At 39.6% G+C, this 23,827-nt stretch overlaps 1 protein-coding gene across 15 annotated transcripts in view; it reads left to right on the top strand.

The window, feature by feature from the left end:
• MPDZ (multiple PDZ domain crumbs cell polarity complex component) overlaps nucleotides 1-23,827 on the top strand; it is a 111,648-nt gene that overhangs the window by 17,472 nt on the left and 70,349 nt on the right. For 14 of the 15 annotated variants that reach the window (XM_040089525.2, XM_040089524.2, XM_040089526.2 and 11 more), the window contains exons 5-10: nucleotides 4,715-4,936; nucleotides 5,878-6,017; nucleotides 8,011-8,224; nucleotides 17,445-17,573; nucleotides 18,734-18,937; nucleotides 22,167-22,281. In XM_040089525.2, the coding sequence (XP_039945459.1) occupies nucleotides 4,715-4,936; nucleotides 5,878-6,017; nucleotides 8,011-8,224; nucleotides 17,445-17,573; nucleotides 18,734-18,937; nucleotides 22,167-22,281 (1,024 nt within the window). The remainder of the gene's footprint in view (nucleotides 1-4,714; nucleotides 4,937-5,877; nucleotides 6,018-8,010; nucleotides 8,225-17,444; nucleotides 17,574-18,733; nucleotides 18,938-22,166; nucleotides 22,282-23,827) is intronic. The other variant, XM_058423995.1, reaches the window with a different exon arrangement.

Raw genomic sequence — 23,827 nt, 5'->3', positions numbered from 1 at the left:
TACAAATTATCACTGACAGAGTCAGAATACAACCTGAAACCGTGGTGGTAGCAGTCCAGATGAAGTCTAGACTTGTTGAAGCAGTGATCCTGTAGAAAGATCTGGTAGCGCTTGTCCTGTGGGAATCCAGTGGGTAAGGCTACCTGTGCTGTCCCAAATCCCAGATTATATCCAGGTGGGAATGCTTGGCTCCTCCCCCTGGGCGGAGCATCTCACAGTGGGCTGATATCATTTTATCAGTCTTGCAATGGGTCCTTGATTGCCCATTAAACAGAGATAGCTCCTGGAGGGAGTTATCTATGAGTCATGCAGCAGGGCATTGGTGGGCCATTAACAGAAGATAGTCTGGAGGGAGGGGGCAGGGGAAACACTGCCCAACCTATCTTCAACAGCTCATGTAGATGGTGATAGAATACATATTTTGGGCACATCTTACATTGTAACCTAGGACAATAGCAGTTATTCTCTATGCTATAAACTTGGATTTTGGGGGTCACATGGAAGATAGTGATCATCACATTTCTGCTTATAATTTGTCTCAAAATTCTGAATTTCTACCTTAAGTACTACTGCAAATGTAACTCTGAATGCTTTTACAGTTTTTAAGGTGTAACCTTGTTTCAGAAGCGATGTGAAATGTGAGGTTTTTACGGACACACATACACAAAACTTTACTCTGTTAACATTTACTCAGTTTGACATTTTTTTGAGTTTATTTTGTCTTGGAGTTTCAGAGGTCAGATGACGTGAGGTTGGCTTCATGCACTAAGTACATCGTTCATTAAACATGAGCTGTGTTTGTTTAAAAAGATGTGATGAAAATGAGATGTTGGTGTCAGCTGCTCTTGATGTGACTGTGTTCAATAATACTGTGTTGTAGTTGTGCTGTTGTTAAGAAATTTTGAGGAGAAGCTTTTAAAATTCTAGTTAAGCTAGTGTGAATTGGAGGGTTATTTTTTCTTTTTCCTCCTAAGGAAAAGTATACAAGACTTCTTTTCAGTGGTATTTTAATCATCATGCAAACAAATATAATCCCGTGTTTCCAGAACAGTAGAGTTGTTACTAAGTTATGGATATTAAAAAAATATGAACAACTTCCATCCTTTTGCTTTGAAAGGCAGAAGGTATAGGAGAAGTTAGTCAATTCTTATATGTCTCCAATGATGCCCCAGCTCACAAAACTATGAAGAAAGGATGAAATTTCAAACAGAGAAAGTGGTCACTGTATTTCCAGTTTGAACAGGACCTGGTAAGTGAAAACATACCATGGAAAAAATAAAAAAAAATTAATTGGGCTATACCTACCTCTATTTCAGCATGAGAATGTGCAAATTCTCTAGCAGGGAGAAAACCATAATTCCCTAAGGATATTGCCTTATCTTTTTGGAAGAAGTCCTTCAAACTTGAGTGGAGAAAAGCATGGTGAGATTGGGCAGATGCTCAGGTGAAAGTTAAAGTGCCCATTATGGCTACTCTGATCTTAGAACATTGCAAACAGTGCAATGAGCTGCCTAAAGCAATCAATCCACTGTTCAGTAGTACTAGGAGAACGTACTTAAATCATAGTACAAGACTGAGTGGTACAAGAAGTATTTTGGATTCAGATTAGGCATGTGATACTATCCATAAGGGCAATGTATCATACTCTAAACCCTTTTAATTTTGATGTGTGGTTCCATTTATTCTTTGGTGATTATGCATACAGAGAGTCTTCTATTGTATAGTAGAGAAAAACAGTATCATAATGCAAACACCGTTTATACCATTCCTGCTATTCTAAAACTGCCATAATTTTAATTATTGTGGTTTGATGTAGATTTTTGTGCATGATTTTTCTAGTGCAATCTGCTCCCTACATATTTGTGTGTAAAGTACTCTAGATACATGAAAGACATAGGCTTTTTATGCAGAGAGAGGTTTCACAAACTGGGATTGTCTCTGCATTAGCAGTCTGAAACACTGTGGGGTAACATGGAATAAATTTAAAGCAGTAGATTCTCACCTACAGTCAGTTTCTGAGACATAAAATTCTGTTTCCTTTTTTGCCTGCATGGCTCATTCACTGTAAAGTAGAAGGTGTTCTAGCTTTCTGTACATGGCTGCAAATTTTTTTTTTAGCAGTATTACAGAATTTTCCTTAATTTATATTTTTTTTTTTTTTGTCTTAGAAAATGACTATGCACTCTACTTAAAGTGGGAAATTCACACAGAGTTGGGTTTTATAAGACTATCAGTAATACCAAGGACTCTTCCCTTCTGTCACCCTGAAACATGAAACATCCAGAAGCTCCTACCACAGTAAAAAGGCCCCAGGACAGAATAATGCAGTTAGAATGGTGCTAAATGAAATTGCAGACCTTTAATGTATTCTTTCTCTAGTAGTAATCATACTGACTGACATGGTTATCATGCTCAGCTGCTGAGCCTGGCTCACTTAGTTTGAAGTTAACACTCCAAAAGCTGCTCCAAAGTAGCTTAGTGAGCTCTCACTGATTTACATTGGATAAAATTGGTAGGTTTTACTCAGACGATTCTGTTTTTTGTTTAGGCTAACTTTGCTGGCTATGCCAAAGCAGGTGATTAGTTCTGTAGGGACTGCTTTTACCAAGAGTGCTCCGAGGATGGCAACCTTCGGCAGAAAGGGTAGTTCAGTGCTATTTTCTGCAATGAGCACTGCAATTTAGAAAATGAACTTGAATCTATGACTTGCTAACATTTGTGAATATCAGAACTGTAAACTATGGCCTTTGGTGCACATGAAAGGTAGTTCAGGTGTGCATCTCATATACTCTCAGGCTGCTTCATATTGCTATAAAAATATTTTTAGTAGAATCAGTTACTAATGGTTAATTGCAGTACTGTTAGATACTCCTAGGATTAATGATTTCACCAATGACCATTTTTTGTGGGAAGATGGATAACAACAGGCTCTTTAAGAAGATTTATTTGAAGGTGAAGGAGAATAAGAAATAAAGCACATAATTGACCAAGTTCAGTTATACAATTTTATACCTTGAAATGGATAATATTTTTAAGGTGGACATGAATTATCCTATTATATGGCCTTATGCAGGTAAGAAACAGAAGTATGTCATAGACTTTACTAGTTTCAAATCCATTCATATAATATAAGGGGTAGTCTTATATTACCAGAAGAGTAGAATTTGATTATGTCTCTGGGTGTTGTTCCATGTAATGAACTGTGAAACAAAGCTTGTTTACCTGTGGCTTACAAGCTTGCCAACACAAATTTATGTGGTTAAAAAAACTGCATATGTGTATATTTTAGGGATTACAATTTGTTTGAAACATAACCTAAATGATTCCTCACAAGTATGCATAAAGAACATTATCAATAAAAATCACTGAGTTCCAAACATCCAAATTTTCTTCTTTACAGTTTTTTGTGTCAGAGCAGGTTTAGAAATGCTCTTCAGAACTTTTCTTTCTAGTGCTACCTTGTGGTATTTTTTCTTTAATTTGAGGGCCTTCCAAGCCACAGAATTTGTTTGACAAATTACATTTGTTTTATTGCATTTTCCTAAAACACTAAGATGAGATGAAATTGTATGATGGAAAACAATACTTTTTATTAACTGGACTGTTGGAGGACTGATATGATAAACCTAATAGACATAACATGCTTGAACAATTGAGTCTGGTGCTCTAGACATTTTAGATAATGTCAATTGTTTTGAAATTTTTATTGATACTTAAAGTTTAAGATATGACTTTAAGGAAGGGGAACAGACTTCTGTATTGTGATTCAGAATGCTAGAAAGTGTGCACTGTAAAAACTATGAAAAATGTTTGAAATTGCAATATAATAGTTAATGTGCCAGGCAAGTAGGAAGCAAATTTGTCTGGAGTAAAGCACCAATTGATAGTCAACAGGTAAGTGGGACAAAAGTCAAATGAGGGTTTCTGCATCACCTGAGTTTTCTGTCACCAGCAGCCATTCATTAGACTGTTTGGCACAGATCAGCTTGAAAACTGGTGATTTACTATGGCTGTGCAAAACAGAGAATTTTCTTACTTTCTTTTCTGTTCTAAGAAAAGTGGATTATTAAGTCTGTCTATGTAAATGTGTGATTATGACTTTCATATTAGCCTGGTGGGTTTAGACTTGTTCAGTAATCTTGTATTTAATCCTAGCTCATGCAGATAGTCACATTGGTCGCTGTAGTATATCGTGATGTGGAAACCCTGACCAGTGAAATTTGTTCTCTATGTAGGCTGTGAGATTTACTTATTTTTTTTCATCAATATGTACATAGTCTTTTTTTTTAATTGTAAAATAACAGATAACTTTTTTGTTTGGTTTGGGTTATTGTTTCTTTGCTTTTTGTTTGGTTTTTGTTTCCATGAGTACTGATAATGTAGAAAAAATTTTTTCGTTGTTATCTCTAATGTGGTGATGGAATACTTCAAAATGCTATGGTGCTGGGAGCAAGTGAATTTTAGACAGAGTATGGAAAATAATTTTAGGTTGTTCTAATATTTTTTTTTTTAGTGTGTGTTTTATGCTTGTAGTTCACAACTTTACACTGAGTATAAATATTGACGGAAACTTTTCTCCTTAAAATGTCTGTTTAAAATTACAAATTGGAATTTCAAGTACTTCTGATGATCATTTGGCTTATGATAATGTTCTTACCTAACAATATGATTTCTGCTGTGTCTATAAATCCGTGTTACTTTCAATCTTTTACAGGTAAATATTTCACCTTCCATACATTCCAGTGGTGAATTACCTCAGCTTCTCCATCATGGTGTGAATGTGGGGTCCTTGCCACTTAATGAGTCTTATTTGTTGGCTCAGCAAAATGGTAGCCCAGCTGATGTGTTAGAAGTATCAATGAGATCCATTACTCCTCAGAATAATGGGAAATTCCCTAGTGATGACTTTGAACAGCTGATCAGAAACATGTCCCAGGTAACCCTGTCATATAATAACCACAAAATATGGATTATTGATTATATGAAGTTTAAGATACATGTATGTTTATTTAAAAGCAATTGAGTTACTACACAAACCACAGTATCACTTCCTGTATAAAATAAAAGTAACCTTTTAGTTCGAGAAACAATTAGAAAATGAGAAAGCAGTTGAAAAACTAGCCTTGACATAGTCACTTATGAGCTGCTGTTCTTAGCTGACCAGTGTGTGTATTACAGATGAGCATGCCATTATTTTTGCATGCTCATTATAGAACTGTATGGCTGAAGGAGATACTTTGTCAAAGCATGCTCTTGTATGCTTAATTAAAAAAATCTAGTTCTATGACTTTCTTGGAAATAAAATGGAAAATTTTGACCTCAGTGTGCATTGTTCTGTAGTCTTACTACCTTCCTGTAGTAGGCAAAAATGGTGCGCGAGTCCCTTCAGTGACTGGAGCTGGGAATGCCCAGGCATATATTCTAGGATTTATCTATTTAATCTGTAATAGAGCAGAATAGGAAAAGTCTAATGATGTTCGGGAGAGCCATTTTGCATAGTCCAACTTTTTTCCATCTTTCTGAAATTCAGCCTCTTTTTCTGTTTTTGCTTGAAAGCTGTCCTGTACCCTCTAAAGTAGATACATACTCTTCTGCAGTTATCTAAACCAAAACTCAGTATATTTATCTTTTGTTCCCTGATTTCCTCTTCTGGGCTGTAATAATATTTATTTCTCAAATATTTTCTGTATGATAGCAAGAAACTGGAAATGAGCAACTATGTTTCAGTTATTACCTTGTATAGTCTTGCCCAGCTCTAGTTGTCATTAGAAATTAATTTCCAGGTCGTTTCCTACATTTATGATTACTGCTTTTGCTAATTTTTAAACTTTTAATATTTGTACCTTTTTTTTTTTTTTTTAAACTTCTGCTGAACAGGGTCGTCTTGTTGAGACAATTGACCTTATTAAACCTCTAAGTGGTGGTCTGGGCTTCAGTGTTGTGGGACTCAAGAGTGAAAACAGGGGAGAACTAGGAATATTTGTGCAAGAAATCCAGGAGGGAAGTGTGGCACATAGGTAATATTACTACTGGATATTTTACTATGCAAAGTGTTAATGTGACACTGCAGTTCAGTTGTGTTACTGCTGTTATTTTGTACAAGGGCATGTTTTCTCACTTCATATTCTGAGTGTCATTGCAGATGCAAAATTACTTGCCACAATTTATGTAAAGTTGGAACAGGCATTGTATGAACTGTTCTTAAGTTATAGAAAGACAAATGTCTTTTCCCTGGGGTTTTTAAATAGGGAAAAAGAGGAAGCTACTTTTCTGTATCATGTCATTTAAAGTGGAAATATGTATTTTGCCAATGTTAAATGCACTGAAGAACAATTTAATGCAAAAAAGTCAGCTGTACCTGCCACTGTTTTTGTGCGGAGGGTCTCATTGAGCAGGTGTGAAACTGAGTTTTAAAGTCAAGGAAGTCTTGAGCTAAAGTGAGGAATATTCACAGAGATACTCAGGTGACATTACAGAAGCTCAGCAATAATGATAGCTTGCTGAAAATATGCTTTAGACTTAAAGTCGGATTTCACAACTAATGTTGAGAGAAGTGCGCAAGGGAACAAACAAACTCTATGGTAAGTGGCAGCAGTACTGGTTCACTGCAGACTGGTAAAGTGTGTTACTGCTCAAAATCCTGGCCCAAGCTGCTTTGCTGTGAACTCTGTTTTGTGGAGAGGCTGAGTCATGTTGGTATTGTTTCTCATTGTGCTTTAGGGAGATATTTTTTGATTATTTATGATCTGAACGCTCTAAGTCTGATAAGAACATGGGTAAGAGAGATGAGAACATGGTATACAGAGTTAATTGTAGTTAATCAGTTCAAAAATGTGGCATGCTTTATATATCTACAATATTTTTTAATCTGCCTAATTTCCACTTTCTCTGTTTTTATTTTGGTTTCAGTGAGGTTTGGTTTTTTTCTGTTTGTTTGTTTCTTTCCCATTTGACAGGTATTTGCTTTTACTTCACTTACTGCTTGGAGGTGAGACCTATCTTAACTGAATCAGGCCCTGCCCAATTCACTGTCAAGAAAAAGAGCATTCAACAACTGTTACAGGGCTTATAAATGAGAAAGGCTCTGGCAGTGATAAGTCTTTGAGAGCACTCCAGAAAACAGTTCAAAGTCATCAGTGAAATACTATGGGTTGACATTAAATAGTCTTTTTTCTGAGTGCTCTACCTGGGTTTCTGCAGTGTAGGTGCTCACAAAGGCTGGTGTAATAGAGATTGTTGTTTTCCTTGCTGCCCTTTGTTATCAAAGCATTGCCACTTTGTGATGTGAAGAAATGGTGGAGGAAAAAGAAGGTAATTCAACTGTGTAGACTTCATATGCTTGCTCTGGAGTACATCTGAGGAAGGACTCAGTATGATACTTTACAGTGATGTTTCCTTTGTCAGAAAGTGAAGAGATTTTTTAAAAATTTGTTCAGGGCTTTTCCCCCCTTATATAAAAAGGATCTATTTTACCATTTTTGTTTGGTTCCTTTCTTTGTCCTTTTTTTCATTTATTCTTTTCCTTTTTCCCCTGCCTTGCTTTTCAGCAAAACAAAATTTGTTTCTGCAATAACTTGATGAAAGTATGTTCTACTCCATGGTTTGATGAATATTCAGAATGGGTGCATTGAACAAAGTGGGGCACTTGTTCTGTAAAGCAGAAGGCTCAAAGTCAAGGATGAACATAAGTTCGTCGGCTGTGGCTGGGAGCGACTGAGATTAATATGCTTGGACTCACATGGGGTTCGGGGAGAAGAAAGCTGGTTAGGGGCTAGTAGCCAGGGGAAAGTAGCAGTGGGATTTGCTTCAATGGGAGTGATCACCAGGGTGCCACATCATCTCCTTTTAGCAAAACTGCAAGGAGGATTAAAAAAGTGGGGGGAATAGAGACCAGGTTATTAAAAATCTTGGAAAGTTGTCAAAATATTGCCATTTCTGTGGTAATGTTTCCTAGATTTTTCTTATTTGTTTGTTTTGTCATCCCCCTTCCTGTTTGCACCTATGTGACAGGGATGGAAAGCTGAAGGAAGCAGATCAGATCCTTGCTATTAATGGACAAGCCCTTGATCAGACAATTACACATCAACAGGCTATCAGCATTTTGCAGACAGCAAAAGATAATGTCCAGCTAGTGGTGGCTAGAGGCACTTTTCCTCAGCTCATCAGTCCTGTAGTTTCCCGGTCTCCATCTGCTGCTAGCACAGTTTCAGCCCATTCCAACCCGGTGAGTATAGCCCAAACATCTGTGTATTCAGTTCTGGACCTGTGTGTATTTACTGCATATAGTCTTTTGAATAAGTTTTGTAACTTGCATGTATATTCCTTCACAGTTCTTGAGGCTTTTCTTCTATTTATCTTTATTGTACCTTTCCCCTACAAAGAGTAGAAAATATTCAGGCTTGCTGAAGAAATAATCTTCATCTTGGATGTATTCCTTGCCAAATAATCTGTAGTGCAAATACAGCATGTTTACCTTACTTGATGAAGCTTTATTTTGAGGTTGCAGTAAATGTGGTACCTCACCACGAGACTAGACGACCGCCGATGGCAAAAGAAAGAACCTGCTCTTTGTCCAGGGGGAAAATATTGCTTTATTCTCCAATCCTCCTCCTCCTTTGGCTGGAGATCTTCCCCGATCGCTTTCTGGGCCAGAGAGAGCTCGGCCCCGCGCATCCGGGGGCTTTTTCCCCAGGGGGCAGGGCCCAGAGGCAGGGGCAAGACATCATCCAATCAGGGAGAAGTGGGAGTGGAGGAGCTAGGTTACAGATGAGTAAGGAAAAACCACAAAACAGAATACAAATCCGATAAAACACAATATAAACCAAATTAATGCATTACAACATTTCCCCTTATTAAATTAAGAAGGAAGGCTTGGTTCGAGGAGATGCTCAAAGTTCAGACTTTGAGTACCTTTAAAGTTGCAGAAGAAAAATGACTTTCAGTGCAAACTGTTTAGAAAAACACTGTTAAGGAATAATGATAATTATAAGGAGAAGGTTTGGCGCTTTCTCCTCCTCCAGGCAGCACTGGCCACTTGTGGGGCCTCTGCAGGTGGTTTTGCAGTTTTAGGGATGAAATGTTTCACCCACTTGGCTGGCACCCACTTGAGACCGGAGGGAGTGGACTCGTAGGCGTGCCCACGACCCCAGGTGATCAGATCATGAGGACCCTCTGTTTCCCAGGCTGCTGGATCCTTTACCATTACCGGTGGCTTTGCTTTCAGCTGCAGTTGGCAGTTTTCTCTGAAACGGTGCACAACTGGTGGGTTAAGATTTTTCAAACGTACAATTTATCTTACAAACATACAATTTAAAAAGTTCAGAGTGAACAAGGCTTTGGACAACTGGATTTGGGGTGTTTCTAGTTTTAGAGACTGATGTTGGCTGAGGACCCTTTTGAGAGTTTGGTGGGTCCTTTCCACGATGGTCTGACCTGTTGGGGAGTAGGGGATGCCGGTTTTGTGCACTACTCCCCATTGCTGCAGGAAGCTTCTGAACTCCTTGGATGTGTATTATTATCAGTTTTTATTGATTTGGGGAGAAGAAAGCCTGTATTAGGTGCTTCATGGCATCACTAGACTTCTCCCCTGCGTGGGCAGAGGCATAGACACCTCCAGAAAAGGTGTCTACAGATACATGGACATACCTTTGCCTACCAAAGGACATGATGTGTGTCACGTCTGTCTGCCATACCTCACAGCTCTTCAATCCCCTGGGGTTTGCTCCTGCACTCAGGGCTGGGAGTGCGTGTTGCTGGCACGAGGGACACATTGACACAATTGCCCGAACCTGTTCCCGAGTTAGGTGGAACTGGCAGACAAGGCCTGGTGCATTCTGGTGAAAAAGCTGATGGCTGATTTTGGCTTGTCCAAAGATGTTTGGGAGTGGGGCCATCTCCACAGGCACAGCCAGAGCATCAGCCCTTCTGTTGCCCTCGGCTATGAATCCTGGTAAATCGGTGTGTGATCTGATATGCATCACATAAAATTGTTGCTCTCGGTGGGAGATCAGATTTACTAGTTTTGAGAGCAAGTTGAAAAGTGCAGAATTGGAGACCTCACTTCAGTACAGCTTGTTCAGCTCTGGATACTACACCTGCTACACAGGCCGAATCTGTGACCAAATTGAATGGTTCAGGAAACTTTTCAAAAGCTCTAACAACTGCAGCCAACTCAGCTACCTGAGGTAATCCTTCCACCTCGACAATATCTTTTTCCCACTGCTGAGTTTGAGGATTTTACCATGTTATTACTGATATATGAGATGTTCCAGATGCATCTGTAAAAACGGTTAAAGCCTTTAAAGGCCTCCTGCTCCGAACACTTTTCAATGATAATTTGAACTGAATTTGTTCTCTAAATAATTTGTGAGCAGGCCGATGAATTGAAATTTGACTTGTGCAGCTATCCAGAGCAAACTACAAAGCTTCATTTTCATGAATCAGGTGCTCCAACATTGCTTTTGTGATTTGGCCTGAGTTTATCTCAATTGGGATGTGAATACACTCAAAATCACATCCTGCCAACTCCCTGATCCGGGTCCTAGCTTTCCGGATCAATTCTGTTACCACTTCCTATGGCCTGGTCATTCTTCTGGACCAGTGGTGACTGAGGAAAACCCACTCTATGATTAAGAGGGGATCCTTACAGTCCTTGTCCTTTTTCGATTTTTCCACTCTTTCCCACTGAAAAATCATCCCGTGCAAGTGTGGCAATTTGCCTAAAATGATGAATTTGAATGGCAAGTCTGATTTGCACCTGTTGGCCTGTCTGGTGGCCATACAGTCCTGTACCTTTTCTAGGGCTGCTCTTGCCTCTTGGGTGAGGGTCCTAGGAGAACTTATCTCCTCTTCCCCTTTTAGAAGGTTAAAGAGGGGGTCTAGGTCTTCAGTGGTCAGACCTAGCCAAGGTCTTACCCAATTTAAGGACCCACACAACTGCTGGACATCTGCTAAGGTCTTGGTGTTATTTTTGACAACCAATTTTTGTGGCACAATGGTCCGCTTACCAATCTCCAGACCTAGGTACTTCCAAGGCGGCATCCTTTGAATCTTTTCCTCCTGAAGCTTGACTACTGCAGCAACCAAAGAATCGATTGTCAGGTCAAGCATGTGGGACAATAAGTCATCATTCGGGGCACACATGAGCACATCATCCATGTAGTGCAGGATGTTGGCTTCTCCTACAGCTGCGCGCACTGGGGACAGCAGGGAAGAGAGGTACCACTGACAAACAGATGGCGAGTTTTTCATCCCTTGGGGAAGAAACTTCCAGTGGTATCTTTTCCTCGGGGCTTCTTGGTTGAGGGTAGGAACCAAGAAGGCAAAATGTGGGGCATCATCAGGGTGTAGAGGGATCTGGAAAAAACAAACTTTGATATCAGTAATTGCCAAATTCCAGTTTTGGGGGAGCATTGCTGGGGACGGCATCCCTGGTTGGAGAGAACCCATGTCCTCAATGACATTATTAATTTGACAGAGATCATGGAGGAGCCGCCACTTGCCTTTGTTTGCCTTTTTTATAACAAAGACTGGGGAATTCCATGGAGATGTGGTTTCCACAATGTGGCCGTTAGCTAGCTGTTCATCCACTAGCTCCTGAAGCGCCTTCAGTTTTTCTTTACTGAGCGGCCACCGCTCTACCCAGATGGGTGAATCAGTTTTCCAGTTGAGTTTCTGGGTAGGCGCTCTTCGGTGGCCATAGCCTGAAAAACCAGGGGGGCATCTGGAATGCCAGTCGTGACCCTCCACTGGGCCATCAGGTCTCACCCCCTCAAGGGCTCTGAATAATCTAAAACAAATGGATGCAGTGTAGCTAATTGTCCGTTTGGCCCCTTAATTTGCACAACACCTTTTGATTGTTTTGCCCATTTCATTCCCCCTATACCTTCTACGTGCCCGGCCACATTTTGCAGTTCCCAATGTGAGGGCCACATCCTTTCTGGTACAATCATTATATCCGTGCCTGTGTCCAAAACTCCTCTGAGGTTTACTACTTCCTCACCGTGATGGACCTCACACCCTATTATGAGTTTATCCCTCCCAATAACTCGTGTGGGGCAAACCTCAAGGTGTTTGTTCCTTGTGCTGTTTTTTTCAGGGAACAGGTCAGGTGCTGGAATTGCCTGAGCTATTATCTGCTCCTTAGGCAGAAACAAAGGTGGGAGGACACAGCGCAGCCAGAGAACTAGTTGTTTAGGGTTTGATGAGACGAAACCTGGAAGGATCTCGATCTCTCTCGGTGTGTACTTGGTGTCCCCAAGGATGACACACTTACTGCCAACATGTTGCCAGGAGCCTGGCACCTGTAGATCCAATGAACCTAAATGCCAGTCTGTGTCACTTAGGTGTAAGGATTTTGTCAGTTGCAACCTAAAAGGCTTTTGGAGACATTCTGTGGTTAGACAGGGTCTGCTCATGTCATGATCTGAAAGGGTCATATCTGGTGACTTCTGCTGAAAGGTAGAACTGGTTATAACAGGATTATTTAATTTAACATTTATATTTTTTAGTTTTTTCTCCCCCCTCCTTGGATTTGCTCTATTTATGTCAGCACGCTGGGCAAGTAAGCACCGACATTTTAGTTTTTTGAAAAATTCCCTTTGAACTCTTGAGACCTCCCACCCCCATTGTCCCAAAAGTCCAGAAGTTGCTTCTTTAAAGGGCATTGAGATGCCCAGTGTCCAGCCTGATCGCACAGGAGACACGTTGTTCCTCTCTTGGGCGATGGCCGTGGCACAGGAGGCACGGTGTCTGCAGCAGCAGCTTTTTGTGGTGGCTTGACTCTGGAACTGTGGTTTTGATGAGCTTTTGTGAAGGGAATCTTCCTGGCACACACCTGGAGCATGTCATGTAAAGTTGAAGCCGGTTCTGTGGACAGGCCAAGGATAGCTGCCTTGCACTGTTCGTCTGCATCGGCCAGAGCCATCTGCTCCAGGACCTGTTCCTGGGCTCCTTCTTTCTTAACCTGTAACTCGATAGCTCGGGTTAACCGCTCCACAAATGTTACTAAAGGTTCTGATGGAAGCTGCTTTATTTTACTCTAAGGTTGGAAGGACCCATCGGGCTGGATTGAAAAGAATGCTTTTAAAGCAGTCTCTTTAATGCATTTTAAAATAGCTAAAGGAATTTCTTGAGCTTGCTTGAGTGCTGCAACCCATTCACTGTCACCACATAGATGTTCTAATCGAATTGGCAAATTATTATTATCAACAGCCTTTTCAGGATTTTGCCAAAGCTCCAGGAGTAAATCTTTTAATCTTTTTTCCATGTGGAGTCCAAAAGCCTAAACTGTGTGGACGAAAGGAGGGCAGAAAAAAGCTGCCAGAGGTCAAAGGGAACAATAGGATTCCCTGCTAGATTTGCTTTTAAAAGGCTGTGAAAGTATTCACTTTCACCTCCAAATTTGGCCTGAGCTTTGCACAAATCCTGAATCGCTTGTTGGGGGAAGGGGTCCCAATTACTGTGGACAGCACCCCTCTTTTTGACCGTCGGTATGTGACAGGGGTGGCAGAAAAGCCGGGATAATTTCCTGCTTCTGGGTACCCAGCTCCCCCCCCTCCCCCCCCTTCCCCCGGGGCATGGGAACCGGGACTGTGGGCAGGGAGACCGTGGGAACCAGGGGCAGGGAGGGGCTGGAGGGTTGAGTCACATGGGGTGGAGTTGGAGGGTGGAGGTTTGAGGGTAGGGGGCAGAGTCAGAGGAGAGGGCGGTGCCAGGGGTGGCACCGAAGGGAGGGATGGGTCTGGGGAGAGGAAGGCACTGCAAAAGGGATTGTGGGAAGGAGGGACAGACAGAGAGAGAAGCTCCTTGTGACTCGAGAGCACATGGCCTCGGCCATTTTGGGGAACAAAGGAATCCCCTCCATCTTGTGACCCCCCCTTCCGAACTAAGACTAGCTTGGGATTCACTAAGATGGGGTTTTTGTGCACTCGAACTGCCTGCAAAAGTAAACCTAACCCAGCATTTACCAGCTGGGGAAGAAGAGAGTTTTGGGGAAAGTTTAGGGGTTTCTCAAGGAATATTTTATTTTGGGGAAGGGATTTTGGGGTCAGGACAGGCAGAAACTGAGGAAACTGGGGAAAGTCCACAAGGAACTGGTTTTCTTTTCTTTTCATTTTGTTTTTGCATTGCAAATAGAATCTGCACGCTCCAAAGAGCAAAATTTGCTTTTTATTTATCATTAGGGGATCTTGATTGAGACAATTCTTTTAAAACAAAATTCTGGGGAGCTTATTTGCTCAGATGATACATCTGGGAATTGAGCAAATAACCACCGAACGAAATTTTTTAATTACTTCTTGGAAAAATGGGTTTTCCCATCCTCTGAGATACTTAAAATTTGATATTAGGCTCTTTGAGACATAGACAGCCTAGCACCCATTTTTGGCTCAGCTTTTAAGTTTCTGTGTCTCCTTTTATCTGTGACTGAGAAACCAAAAGGAAAAAACTCACTGGAGAGAGGAAAAAAAAAAAAAAAAAAAAAAAAAGGGGGAAACAGTTTCCTTTTCCACCCTCCCCTAGGCTGCCAAAAGCAAGCACTTTGAAGGTTTACTCTGAAGCAAAAACCTTCCGTGAAAGGAGAAACTCTTTTCTGTGAGGTTTTAATGCCCCTTAAAAAGATTTTCCCTTAAAAAACCAAAGGTGGTACTCACTGAAAATCCAGCATTCCTTTCTCTTCTTTCCCAATCACTCATTTTGGCTGAGACTGACCCTTTTTGGTGCAAAAAAGAGCTTCCAGTCTCGGTTCCCAGGGTTAGTTTTCCACAAACATGTGGTCACTTTCTCTGGAAGCAGCTTGCTATTCGGGGGGGCTTCTTTGCAGCACTCCGATGTTTTTTTTAAGTCCAAAGGAGAAAACTGCAGCCCTGGCCTGTAGAATCCTGTGTTTTGGAGGCTCCACAGTGAACGCCAAGCCTGACGGGTCTGTCTCTGCGTGGGATTCCTTGGCCACGTGCTCCCTGACTGATTCTTCCAGCTTTTTGGGAACATTTTGTGGCTTCAAGCTGCACGTAAGGTGCCAGTTGTGGTACCTCACCATGAGACTAGATGACTGCCGATGGAAAAAGAAAGAACCTGCTCTTTGTCCGGGGGGAAAATATTGCTTTATTCTCCAGTCCTGCCCTGCTTTGGCTGGAGATCTTTCCAGATCGCTTTCTGGGCCAGAAAGAGCTCCGCCCTGCCCGTCCAGGAGGGCTTTTTCCCCAGGGGGCAGGGCCCAGAGGCAGGGGCAAGACATCATCCAGTCAGGGAGAAGTGGGAGTGGAAGAGCTAGGTTACAGATGAGTAAGGAAAATCCACGAAACAGAATACAAATCCGATAAAACACAATATAAACCAAATTAATGCATTACAAGTAAATAAGATATTTTTTCATTGCCTTCTACTTGAGGAAACAATTTTTTGAGATACTGTAATCTGATCTGCACCACCAGCTGGCTGGGTGCTTTTGTGTTTGTTTCTCTGTTTTCTTTCAGCGCGCGAGCTCCAGTAAACTTACAAAATTAATTTAAGAACTCCCCCCAAAGTAGCTGTGTTACAATTCCTCTCTTATGAGAGCTTTTGCACATCTAAGTGTAGACAACACAGACAACATGGTGGGATTAACTGTTCTTTCTCTTCCTCTTACCTTACTCATGTAATGTCTTGTCCTGGGATGAAACAGCCTATATATAGTTTCTGTAGGTTTTGCTATTCAGTCATCTGTGGTCCTCCTTTAAGGGAGTCAATTACCAAACATATAGAGAGCAATCAGTCTGGAAAAAGGAACTGTTTTAGTGATTTTTAATCATTAGCATAAAACCTTTTATGAAGGAATGTCAGAATTATTCCTTTTATCTGTGTGCAGGAGTGTAGCTGACTGACCTAACTTTTCCTGCCAACCACAGGAGAAGCCTGCTCTCCTCCAGTATTGCTGTGATAAACTACTTTCTCTATGTGACTGCCTCTGTGTTTGCTGATCACCTTTCCTTGCTTGAAAAGATATTCCTTACAAACTTTGATAGCCGTTTCTGGTTTTTTAGCATGCCTTTCCCAATTCTTGTGTCCTTCTTGCTTTCAAATGCAACATACTAGGAGCCATTCTTTTTCCTTCAGGCTTTAATTTATCATACTGATTTTGCTTTAAGACTGGATTTCCAAACAGGTACCACAGGGCTTTGAGTTTTTGATAACTTTATTATTAAAAAAAAAAAAAAAAAAAAAAAAAAAAAAAAAAAAAAAAAAAAAAAAGCTGGTTTCAAAATTATACCTGGTGTAGCACCAGCAGTGGTTTTCAATTTCAGATGTGTTTACTGTCTGAGTTCTTCTTCAGGAGAAAGAATATCGTGAGCTTCCAGCTGTCCCTTCAAGTAATGCCCCATGCAATTTGAGGATCTTTAGGGGTTGTATTTCTTTCAGAGTAGTTTTGCTCCTGTTAGAACACAAAATCTGCCATCAGATTGACTTCGTTCTATTGCTGTTGCCATCAGACAACCCTGAAGTCTTTATTACATGGGGTAATTCTGCTACTACCTGCCTCACAATATTTGGTTCTGTTTTCAGCCTTAAAAATACTGATTTGGGATTTTGCTTTCTGTGTTTTGGCTGAAGTGTCCATGCACTTACCTGAAGATTTTAATTTCCAGTCCTGTGTGGTCTTCTAGCAGCAGTTTTTACTGACTGCAAAGGGGCATGAAGATGGGCAGCCCTAGGCTGCTGCCTAAGTTCATTTGACCAGTTCTTAGAAGGTCTGACCCATTACCCAACTCTGATTTGTGCCAGTGGAAGTTCTCTGGTGTGATTGCAGCACTCAAAGCAATCACACGGAGATAAGATTTGCAGGGCAGAGTTGCTCCTCAGAGAGTGAGCCCAAGGCCAAGCCCAAGGCCGAGCTCTTCTAGCCTGTTTATTTCTTATATTTTATACATTTGTGGGTCTGGTTGCAGATTGGCTTCTGGGGTTGTCACCTTTCAGCCCAGTGGCCAGACCAGCTGTCAGTTACAATGATTTTCAGGCCAAAAATATGTAAACAAAAGACAAGGAATGATAAATAAAAGGGTTTTTTATGTTCCCATGTGTGAGAAAAGCGAAAACTGCTCCTAATATTGTGCAGAAACTAAAGAAACTGACTCCATCTGATGAACAAGTAGAAGGCTTTAAAAAAACTCAAAAAACCCAGGGTGACACTCTGGTATAACAATTCTCCACCTGTTAGACAATTAGTAATTTACCGATTAAATATTATGTAATATCACACCTAATTACAATTGTTAAAAAGGTATTACATGTCCATTTTCCTCCAACTTACCATTATTTAAAACATACTCAAGAAATAAGTGAAAATAACTTGCAAATTCTTATACATAATTAATGGTTTGACTTGATAATCTTAAAGGTCTTTTTACACCTGAACAAATTTATGATTCTATGTTTTTAATAATTTGCAAGCTTATGTGTATTCCTTTTAGATTCACTGGCAGCATGTGGAGACCATAGAGTTGGTGAATGATGGCTCAGGTCTGGGATTTGGGATAGTGGGAGGAAAGTCAACTGGAGTGATTGTCAAAACCATCCTTCCAGGAGGGGTGGCTGATCAGGTAAATTCAACCTACCTCTCTGTTACTGTTCAGTAAGGTGTGAAGTTTTATGATCAGACCAACTAGTGGTAGTTTTTATCCAAACAAATGTAAAAAAAGATATGGTAGTTGCTGAATTTTTTCCTCTGTAAAGATGTGTTTAGTGCAGGAGTCTCTGCATTTGAATGTTCAAGTTGGATTAGGCTCTAAATCACATTTTCATATATGTTTTGTGCATTTAAAGTCTCAATTCTTTCATGAGTGTACTGGTTGTAATCAGGGGTGGTGGGGGCTCCAAAGATTGATTTGCTGTGCCCTAACTGTTGAGAGCATCTGCTTTTCTCTGGTGAGCTTACTGAAGCTTGGAGCAGGTATGTGGCTTTACATGTCTTCTTCAAGACACAGGCTTGTCTTGAAGGGCTCATGTGAATTGAATTTGGTTATCACAGCTCATTTCAAGTTCATTGGACAGCTATCTAGGGCTGCATTAATGATGGTCAAAGATTAAATAGGTACAGAGGCTAGTCAGTCTTCCAGCAATAGTGGTAGTGGCCTGATAACAGGGCATGGACAGGATTTACTGATGTCCTCTTTCCCCTAAACAGGTAGATCCTTTTACAAACCTGTCTCTGTAACACTCATCATATGGCCTAAATTCATGTGAAGGTTTTTTCTTAATTAAAGGTAAATCAGTAAGAGACTAAACCAGTGTAAAGCAATTTAGATAACTGGATCACAGGAAGAGAGAAATTAATTTTAATTTGAAGTCATGGTTAATCCTGTTACTACAACTACTACTACTAGTTTTTAGTATCAGTGCAAAGCTGAATATGCGTATGCTGTTTTTTGGGAAGTATGCTTGAAAATAAAACCCAAAGTTCTGCAGTCTACATGCAGTTGTTAAGTACCCGTAGGAGTAACCGTAGCTACATTTTTTTTCTCTGTGCTTGGGTGACGTTTTGAAAAAGGATCTCCTGGATATTTCTGGGGAAATTCCTAGTGAAATTCGTGTGCCATTAGGCAACCTTCTTTTCTTCTCCGTGTTATCAGATTATTGACTTGGCATCCAGAAAAAGTCACCTGATTCAAATGTCTTAGAAGTGACTAAAGCTATGTGCTTTTTTCCTAATTGTGTGGTACATGGGAGAAATGGCATTGCTTCATCATTATTTTTCCTTTAGCATGGAAGATTGTGTAGTGGAGACCACATCTTGAAAATTGGTGATACAGACCTAGCTGGAATGAGCAGTGAGCAGGTGGCACAAGTTCTAAGGCAGTGTGGAAATAGAGTGAAACTGGTAATTGCAAGAGGTCCTGTTGAGGAGCCACTTCTACCAGCAGTTCCTCCAGGTACACCAGTACCCACCCCTACACCTGAGAAACAGGTAAGCAACAGTGAACATGTTTACAACCCGTTGCAAACTTCCTTTCTTTTTAACTGTTATTTGAATGTCTTTTGTGTTTATGTTCTCAAAAGCTAGGATTTTCTTTCCCATTAGCACTATTCTCATCTGAGAGTCTGGGAGAATTTAATGAGTCCATAGTGCAAGGAACTGTATTCTTGAAGACTTTAGGATTAAGGTTTATGACTTCCATAAATATAATCTGATTAACAGCTTGTTCTGGGCTCCTTGAAATGGTATGTTATTACATTGGGACAGATGAGGCAATGCAGTCTTCTCTTCAGGACAGAACTAGTTGACTCTAGCGTTTGTCTGCCTTCCCTTTTTCTTTCCATATAATTTCATCTGATCATCAGAACTTTTCTCTCTGTACCAACTGGCATGGAGATGCTAATCATTTCCTACATCACCTGTCATTGCTCATTTGCTAGAAGTTTTCTAAAAGAAAAATAAGCCAGCTGCTACCCTTACTCCCCTGCTGATGATTGCACTTTGTATTGTTACTCCCCTAAAACTGTCAGCCATTTAAAAAAATGCTTTTCAGCTCAAACCCTCTACAAAATAGGTAATTTGAGTGTAACAAATCTGGTTTCATGGGAGTCAGAAGCAGCACTGTTTTGCCACATATGGCTATGACCAGATACATTTAAATGTGAATATGTGAAGTAAATTAATGGGAGAAGAAAAAGTTTGGTTTTGAGCCTACTCCTAGATAGAAGGTTTTGTTTTACATTTTCCTGTTGTTTTTCTTCACATTTTTTTCACTTGCAATGTAGATTTGAGACAAGTCACATCAGAAGAGAAAAAGTCCTTGCAATTTATGCATGATTATGTGCTGGTTTGAAAGCAAACAAGTGGGAGAAGCCAAGTCAGAACTACAATTTAATAGGAAAATTAAAATGCAGTAGCACAAAAATACTGACAGAGTCAGATACAACCTGACACTCTGTTAGTCAGGGTGCTGGCAGCAGACCTATCAAGTCCTCCTGGAGTGACAGATGTGTTTGTGTTGAAATAGTGATCCTGTAGAAGGGTGTAATTTTCCTCTGAAGGTCCAGTGGTGGTGTAGATGGGTCTGGTCTTCCTCTGGGAATGCACTAGAAAAAGGCTGCCTGTGGGGTTCAAATCTCAGATTATATCCAGGTAGGAATGCTGGGCTTCTCCCCCTGGGTGGAGCATCTCACAGGGGGATGATGTAATTTTTTCAGTCATGCAGTGACACTCAATGGCCCATTTAACAGCAGATATCCCCCTGGAGAGAGGATAGGTTGTGGAAGATAAAGAACACTGCCCCACCTAGTTCTAACAGATGGTAATAATATACAAACTTTTGGTTACATAGTTCATTGCAATCTAAGACAGATTGTTATGTAACAATTTATGATGGTGATACCAGCATTTTGTCTCTGTCCATTGTAGTGATATCTGTGAAAACCTAACACATATTCATCCCCTGTTTAGTGGCTATAAGGCAAAGAAAATTAATCTTAACATGAAGACTTCTGAGCATGGAAGACAAGAGACGAGCTGGTACTTTGTGTCTTTACATCACTCAGAGATGTAAAACCTTTCTGCATTTTAGATAAAGGGATTGATATTTAGCCTTAATATTACTTGAAATGAAATGCTTCACTCAAAATAAAAGCTGAATTTGATGATTTAATCTATGTATATTTCTGCAGTATTTGCCTTTCTGAGGTTATGTGATGCAACGATATAAGATGTATCTGCAGTTCATATACAATTTCTAGTACTGTCAAAATAGCTCAAAGCAGCAAAGGGGCACAATTTGAGGTTTTTACCACCTTCCCAATTTCCATACTTTCCAATACCTCTTTCCTGGTACTTCTCTCCTGGCAGGAGGCAGGCTGTTTTTAAACTGCTCCTGCCTCCACAAAGTCACACTCTTGGATGGAGCATCCTGTTAACAGTCATGCAAAACTCATTGTTTTGGGCCTGGAGTGAAGATGATAATTCAAACAGCTTGATTTTTTTAGTTAGTTTTGTTTTGGTTTGTTTTGCTCTTTTTTTTTTTTTTCCTTCCATCAGTTACAGTGTGGGTGGAGTCTTCATGATTCTCTTTAAAGCTATTGTTGAGACCAGAATGGCTTTGCAAAATGGGCACTTCTTGTCATGTTACCTGCAGATGTCTGTCCTGTAAAAGTTCTTAAGGCTATAGGAATTGGATCATTTTTTAGTGGCATTACCTGTGGCCAAAATAATCCTGTATTTTCAATCAGATGGATGATTAATGCATTAGAAATTTATTTTTCTTGTGCTTATGTTGCTTGGATAAAGAGCTTGTTCAGATTATCTTCTGGCAAGTAACATTATAGCTTTCCTGACATCTTTTTTGGCACATACTTACCTAGTCAAACTGGGTTTAGTTAAGTATCTGCCTGGTTGCCTTGTGGGCACTCAGGAAAAAAAAAAAAACAACAAAAAAACCCACACCACTATTTGGCATGCAGAAGGGATAGAATAAAAGTTTTTAATACAAATCCCCTATAATTAAAATAGGATTTTAATATGTATTCCACTTTCATTAACAGCAAGTGATTAAATAACTCCAAAATCCATAGTTATTGAAATTCGGAGTTATAGCAGGTATTAATGAAGATTGTAATTATTTAGCTAGCTGGAAGTATAATTGCTATGTGCTGAAACAAAATTTTGAAGTCCTTCAAAAGCAAGAAAAGTACTTGCCTGATTAGTGATAGCTTTTAGCATATTTAAAACTTGCAAGTTTTAAAAAGTAACAAAAATTTAGACAAATAGAATGCAAAATACAATTTGGGCAGGGTTTTTTTTTCTTTTTAATAACACAGCAGTCTAAAACTTTCTGAGGAGGTCCCAGAAAGGCAGCAAGCTTCATATACATATATATGTAACTTACTGTACAAGAAATTAATTGTTCAATTTGTACAAATTTCACCAGTCATTTTTGTCATTAAATAATGATTTGATAGGTTAAATGTAATATCGCAGAACAGTGGGGTGAGGAGATCATGACCTGCCCTTCATTGCTTTACCATGAGGAATGTTATCTATTTCTTGCCTCTCTGATGCAGAGCAAATAGGAACAGAAGCAAATTTCATACTTACTTTTTTCTGTGTTTGTGTCTAATTTTACATGTTACTGACACTAAAGAATGTGGTGAATCTTTAAAGAAAAAAAAAGCTTCTTTTCTAACCCTCCTTTTCTTTTTAGTACGATGCTTCTGTTGATAGCTGTGAAGATGGGGAGAAATTTAATGTTGAACTCACTAAAAACAACCAGGGTTTAGGAATAACTATTGCTGGTTACATTGGAGACAAAACGTCAGGTAATTGTTGATTCCTGCACTTTCATTATGCAGTCTGTTGCATACTATGGTATATGTGCATCAAAAACTTAATTTTTTCTCTTAAAGAATCTAAACCTCTTAACCTTCTCTTAACCATCTAAAATCTATTTGAAATTTGTAAAGGAAAAATAATTGTTTTCCTTTTGTAAAAAGGATGTTCAGAATAAAAGCAATCAATATTATTATAAAATCCCACCTCAGTATTTTTAAATCAGTTTTTATCTTGACTTTTGGCTAAACTTGTGCTTACGTGTTTTTGAAAAGCAATGGTAAAATAGGCTGAGCCGTTTTTGTTATAAGTAGCCTTCTTACAAGGCAACACAGTAGCATTCTGAGTAGTTTTAAGAGATTGTTATTAATTTTAAGAGATTGTTATTAATTTTTAAACAATGTGTATAATGCTGCTATCCCATTGTGAATTCTTTACTGACTTCTGGATGTAATAAATGTTTCTTCACCTGTGGGCTGTGGCAGAAAAGGAATAAGTTTATTTAAATAAATAATGCAGAAAAGTTCATGGATGGTTGCTTATTTTTACTTTGTAATTTCCACTATTTTTTTCACAAAAAAATTCCACAACTCTGTTAGGCCTCATTAGAGGAAATTTGGCAAATTCAGTATTGCTAGGAATGGATGTCTGTTGAATGTGTCATAAATCTTCTCAAAGAGCTGTATCCACATGTTTCTAGTTCAAAAACTGTATGGATATGTACATTCCATATTTTTGGCAGTTTATAGCTATAACTTTTTTTTATTAGAAAAGGCTGGACTTCCACAGAACCAGATAGTCAAAGTTTGTGGAAGCCCACTCATTAGCAGCTTCCAGTTAAATCTTCGAAAGACAAATTAAGATGCAGAACATGTATAGATCTGAAAGCATATTTTAACTGATTTAGTGTTTGAATATCACTGGTCTTCAATTTGAAATTACTGTGCTGCATGTAACCATGTTAGAGAATATTCTTGTGTCTGGAACTAGATAGGTAACTCGATTTTGTGACATAACAGTTACAGAACAACTTTGCTGTCAGAGAAGAAGCAATAAAACTACTGGACAACAAATAGCATGGCTGAATTTTTTGTGAATGACAAATAGCTTCTCATGTTACAGGGTATAAGAATGCCTGGAAGTTAGGAGGAACAGCCATGTATTATTTTTTTCATTAATTATGCACAAAACCTGGGCAAACAACTTCTTAAAAAACTCCAATTAATTCCAGCCATCTCCCTGCCCACAATCCCTGCCCCCCCCAAAAAAAAACCCCAACAACAACAACAAAAACACCACCACCACCAAAAGCAAAACCAAACCAAACCAAACCAAAAAAAAAAAAAAAAAAAAAAAAAAAAAAGCAGCCAAAACAAAACAAACAAAAAACCCCCCAAAACCCAGGAAAAGAGAGACTTGTCAAGGACATGACTTGAATATATATGTAATCTTATTTTTCCTAAGCTGAATTGAGTCATTAAACCTCCTTATAACTTTTGTCATATTTTGCAAAGTCTGTGAAGCTTTGAAAATGCA

The sequence above is a fragment of the Hirundo rustica genome, chromosome Z (assembly GCF_015227805.2).
Source record: "Hirundo rustica isolate bHirRus1 chromosome Z, bHirRus1.pri.v3, whole genome shotgun sequence".
Lineage (NCBI taxonomy): Eukaryota > Metazoa > Chordata > Aves > Passeriformes > Hirundinidae > Hirundo > Hirundo rustica.
The sequence above is the reverse complement of the archived record's forward strand: the minus strand, read 5'-3'. Positions and strand labels throughout refer to the sequence as shown.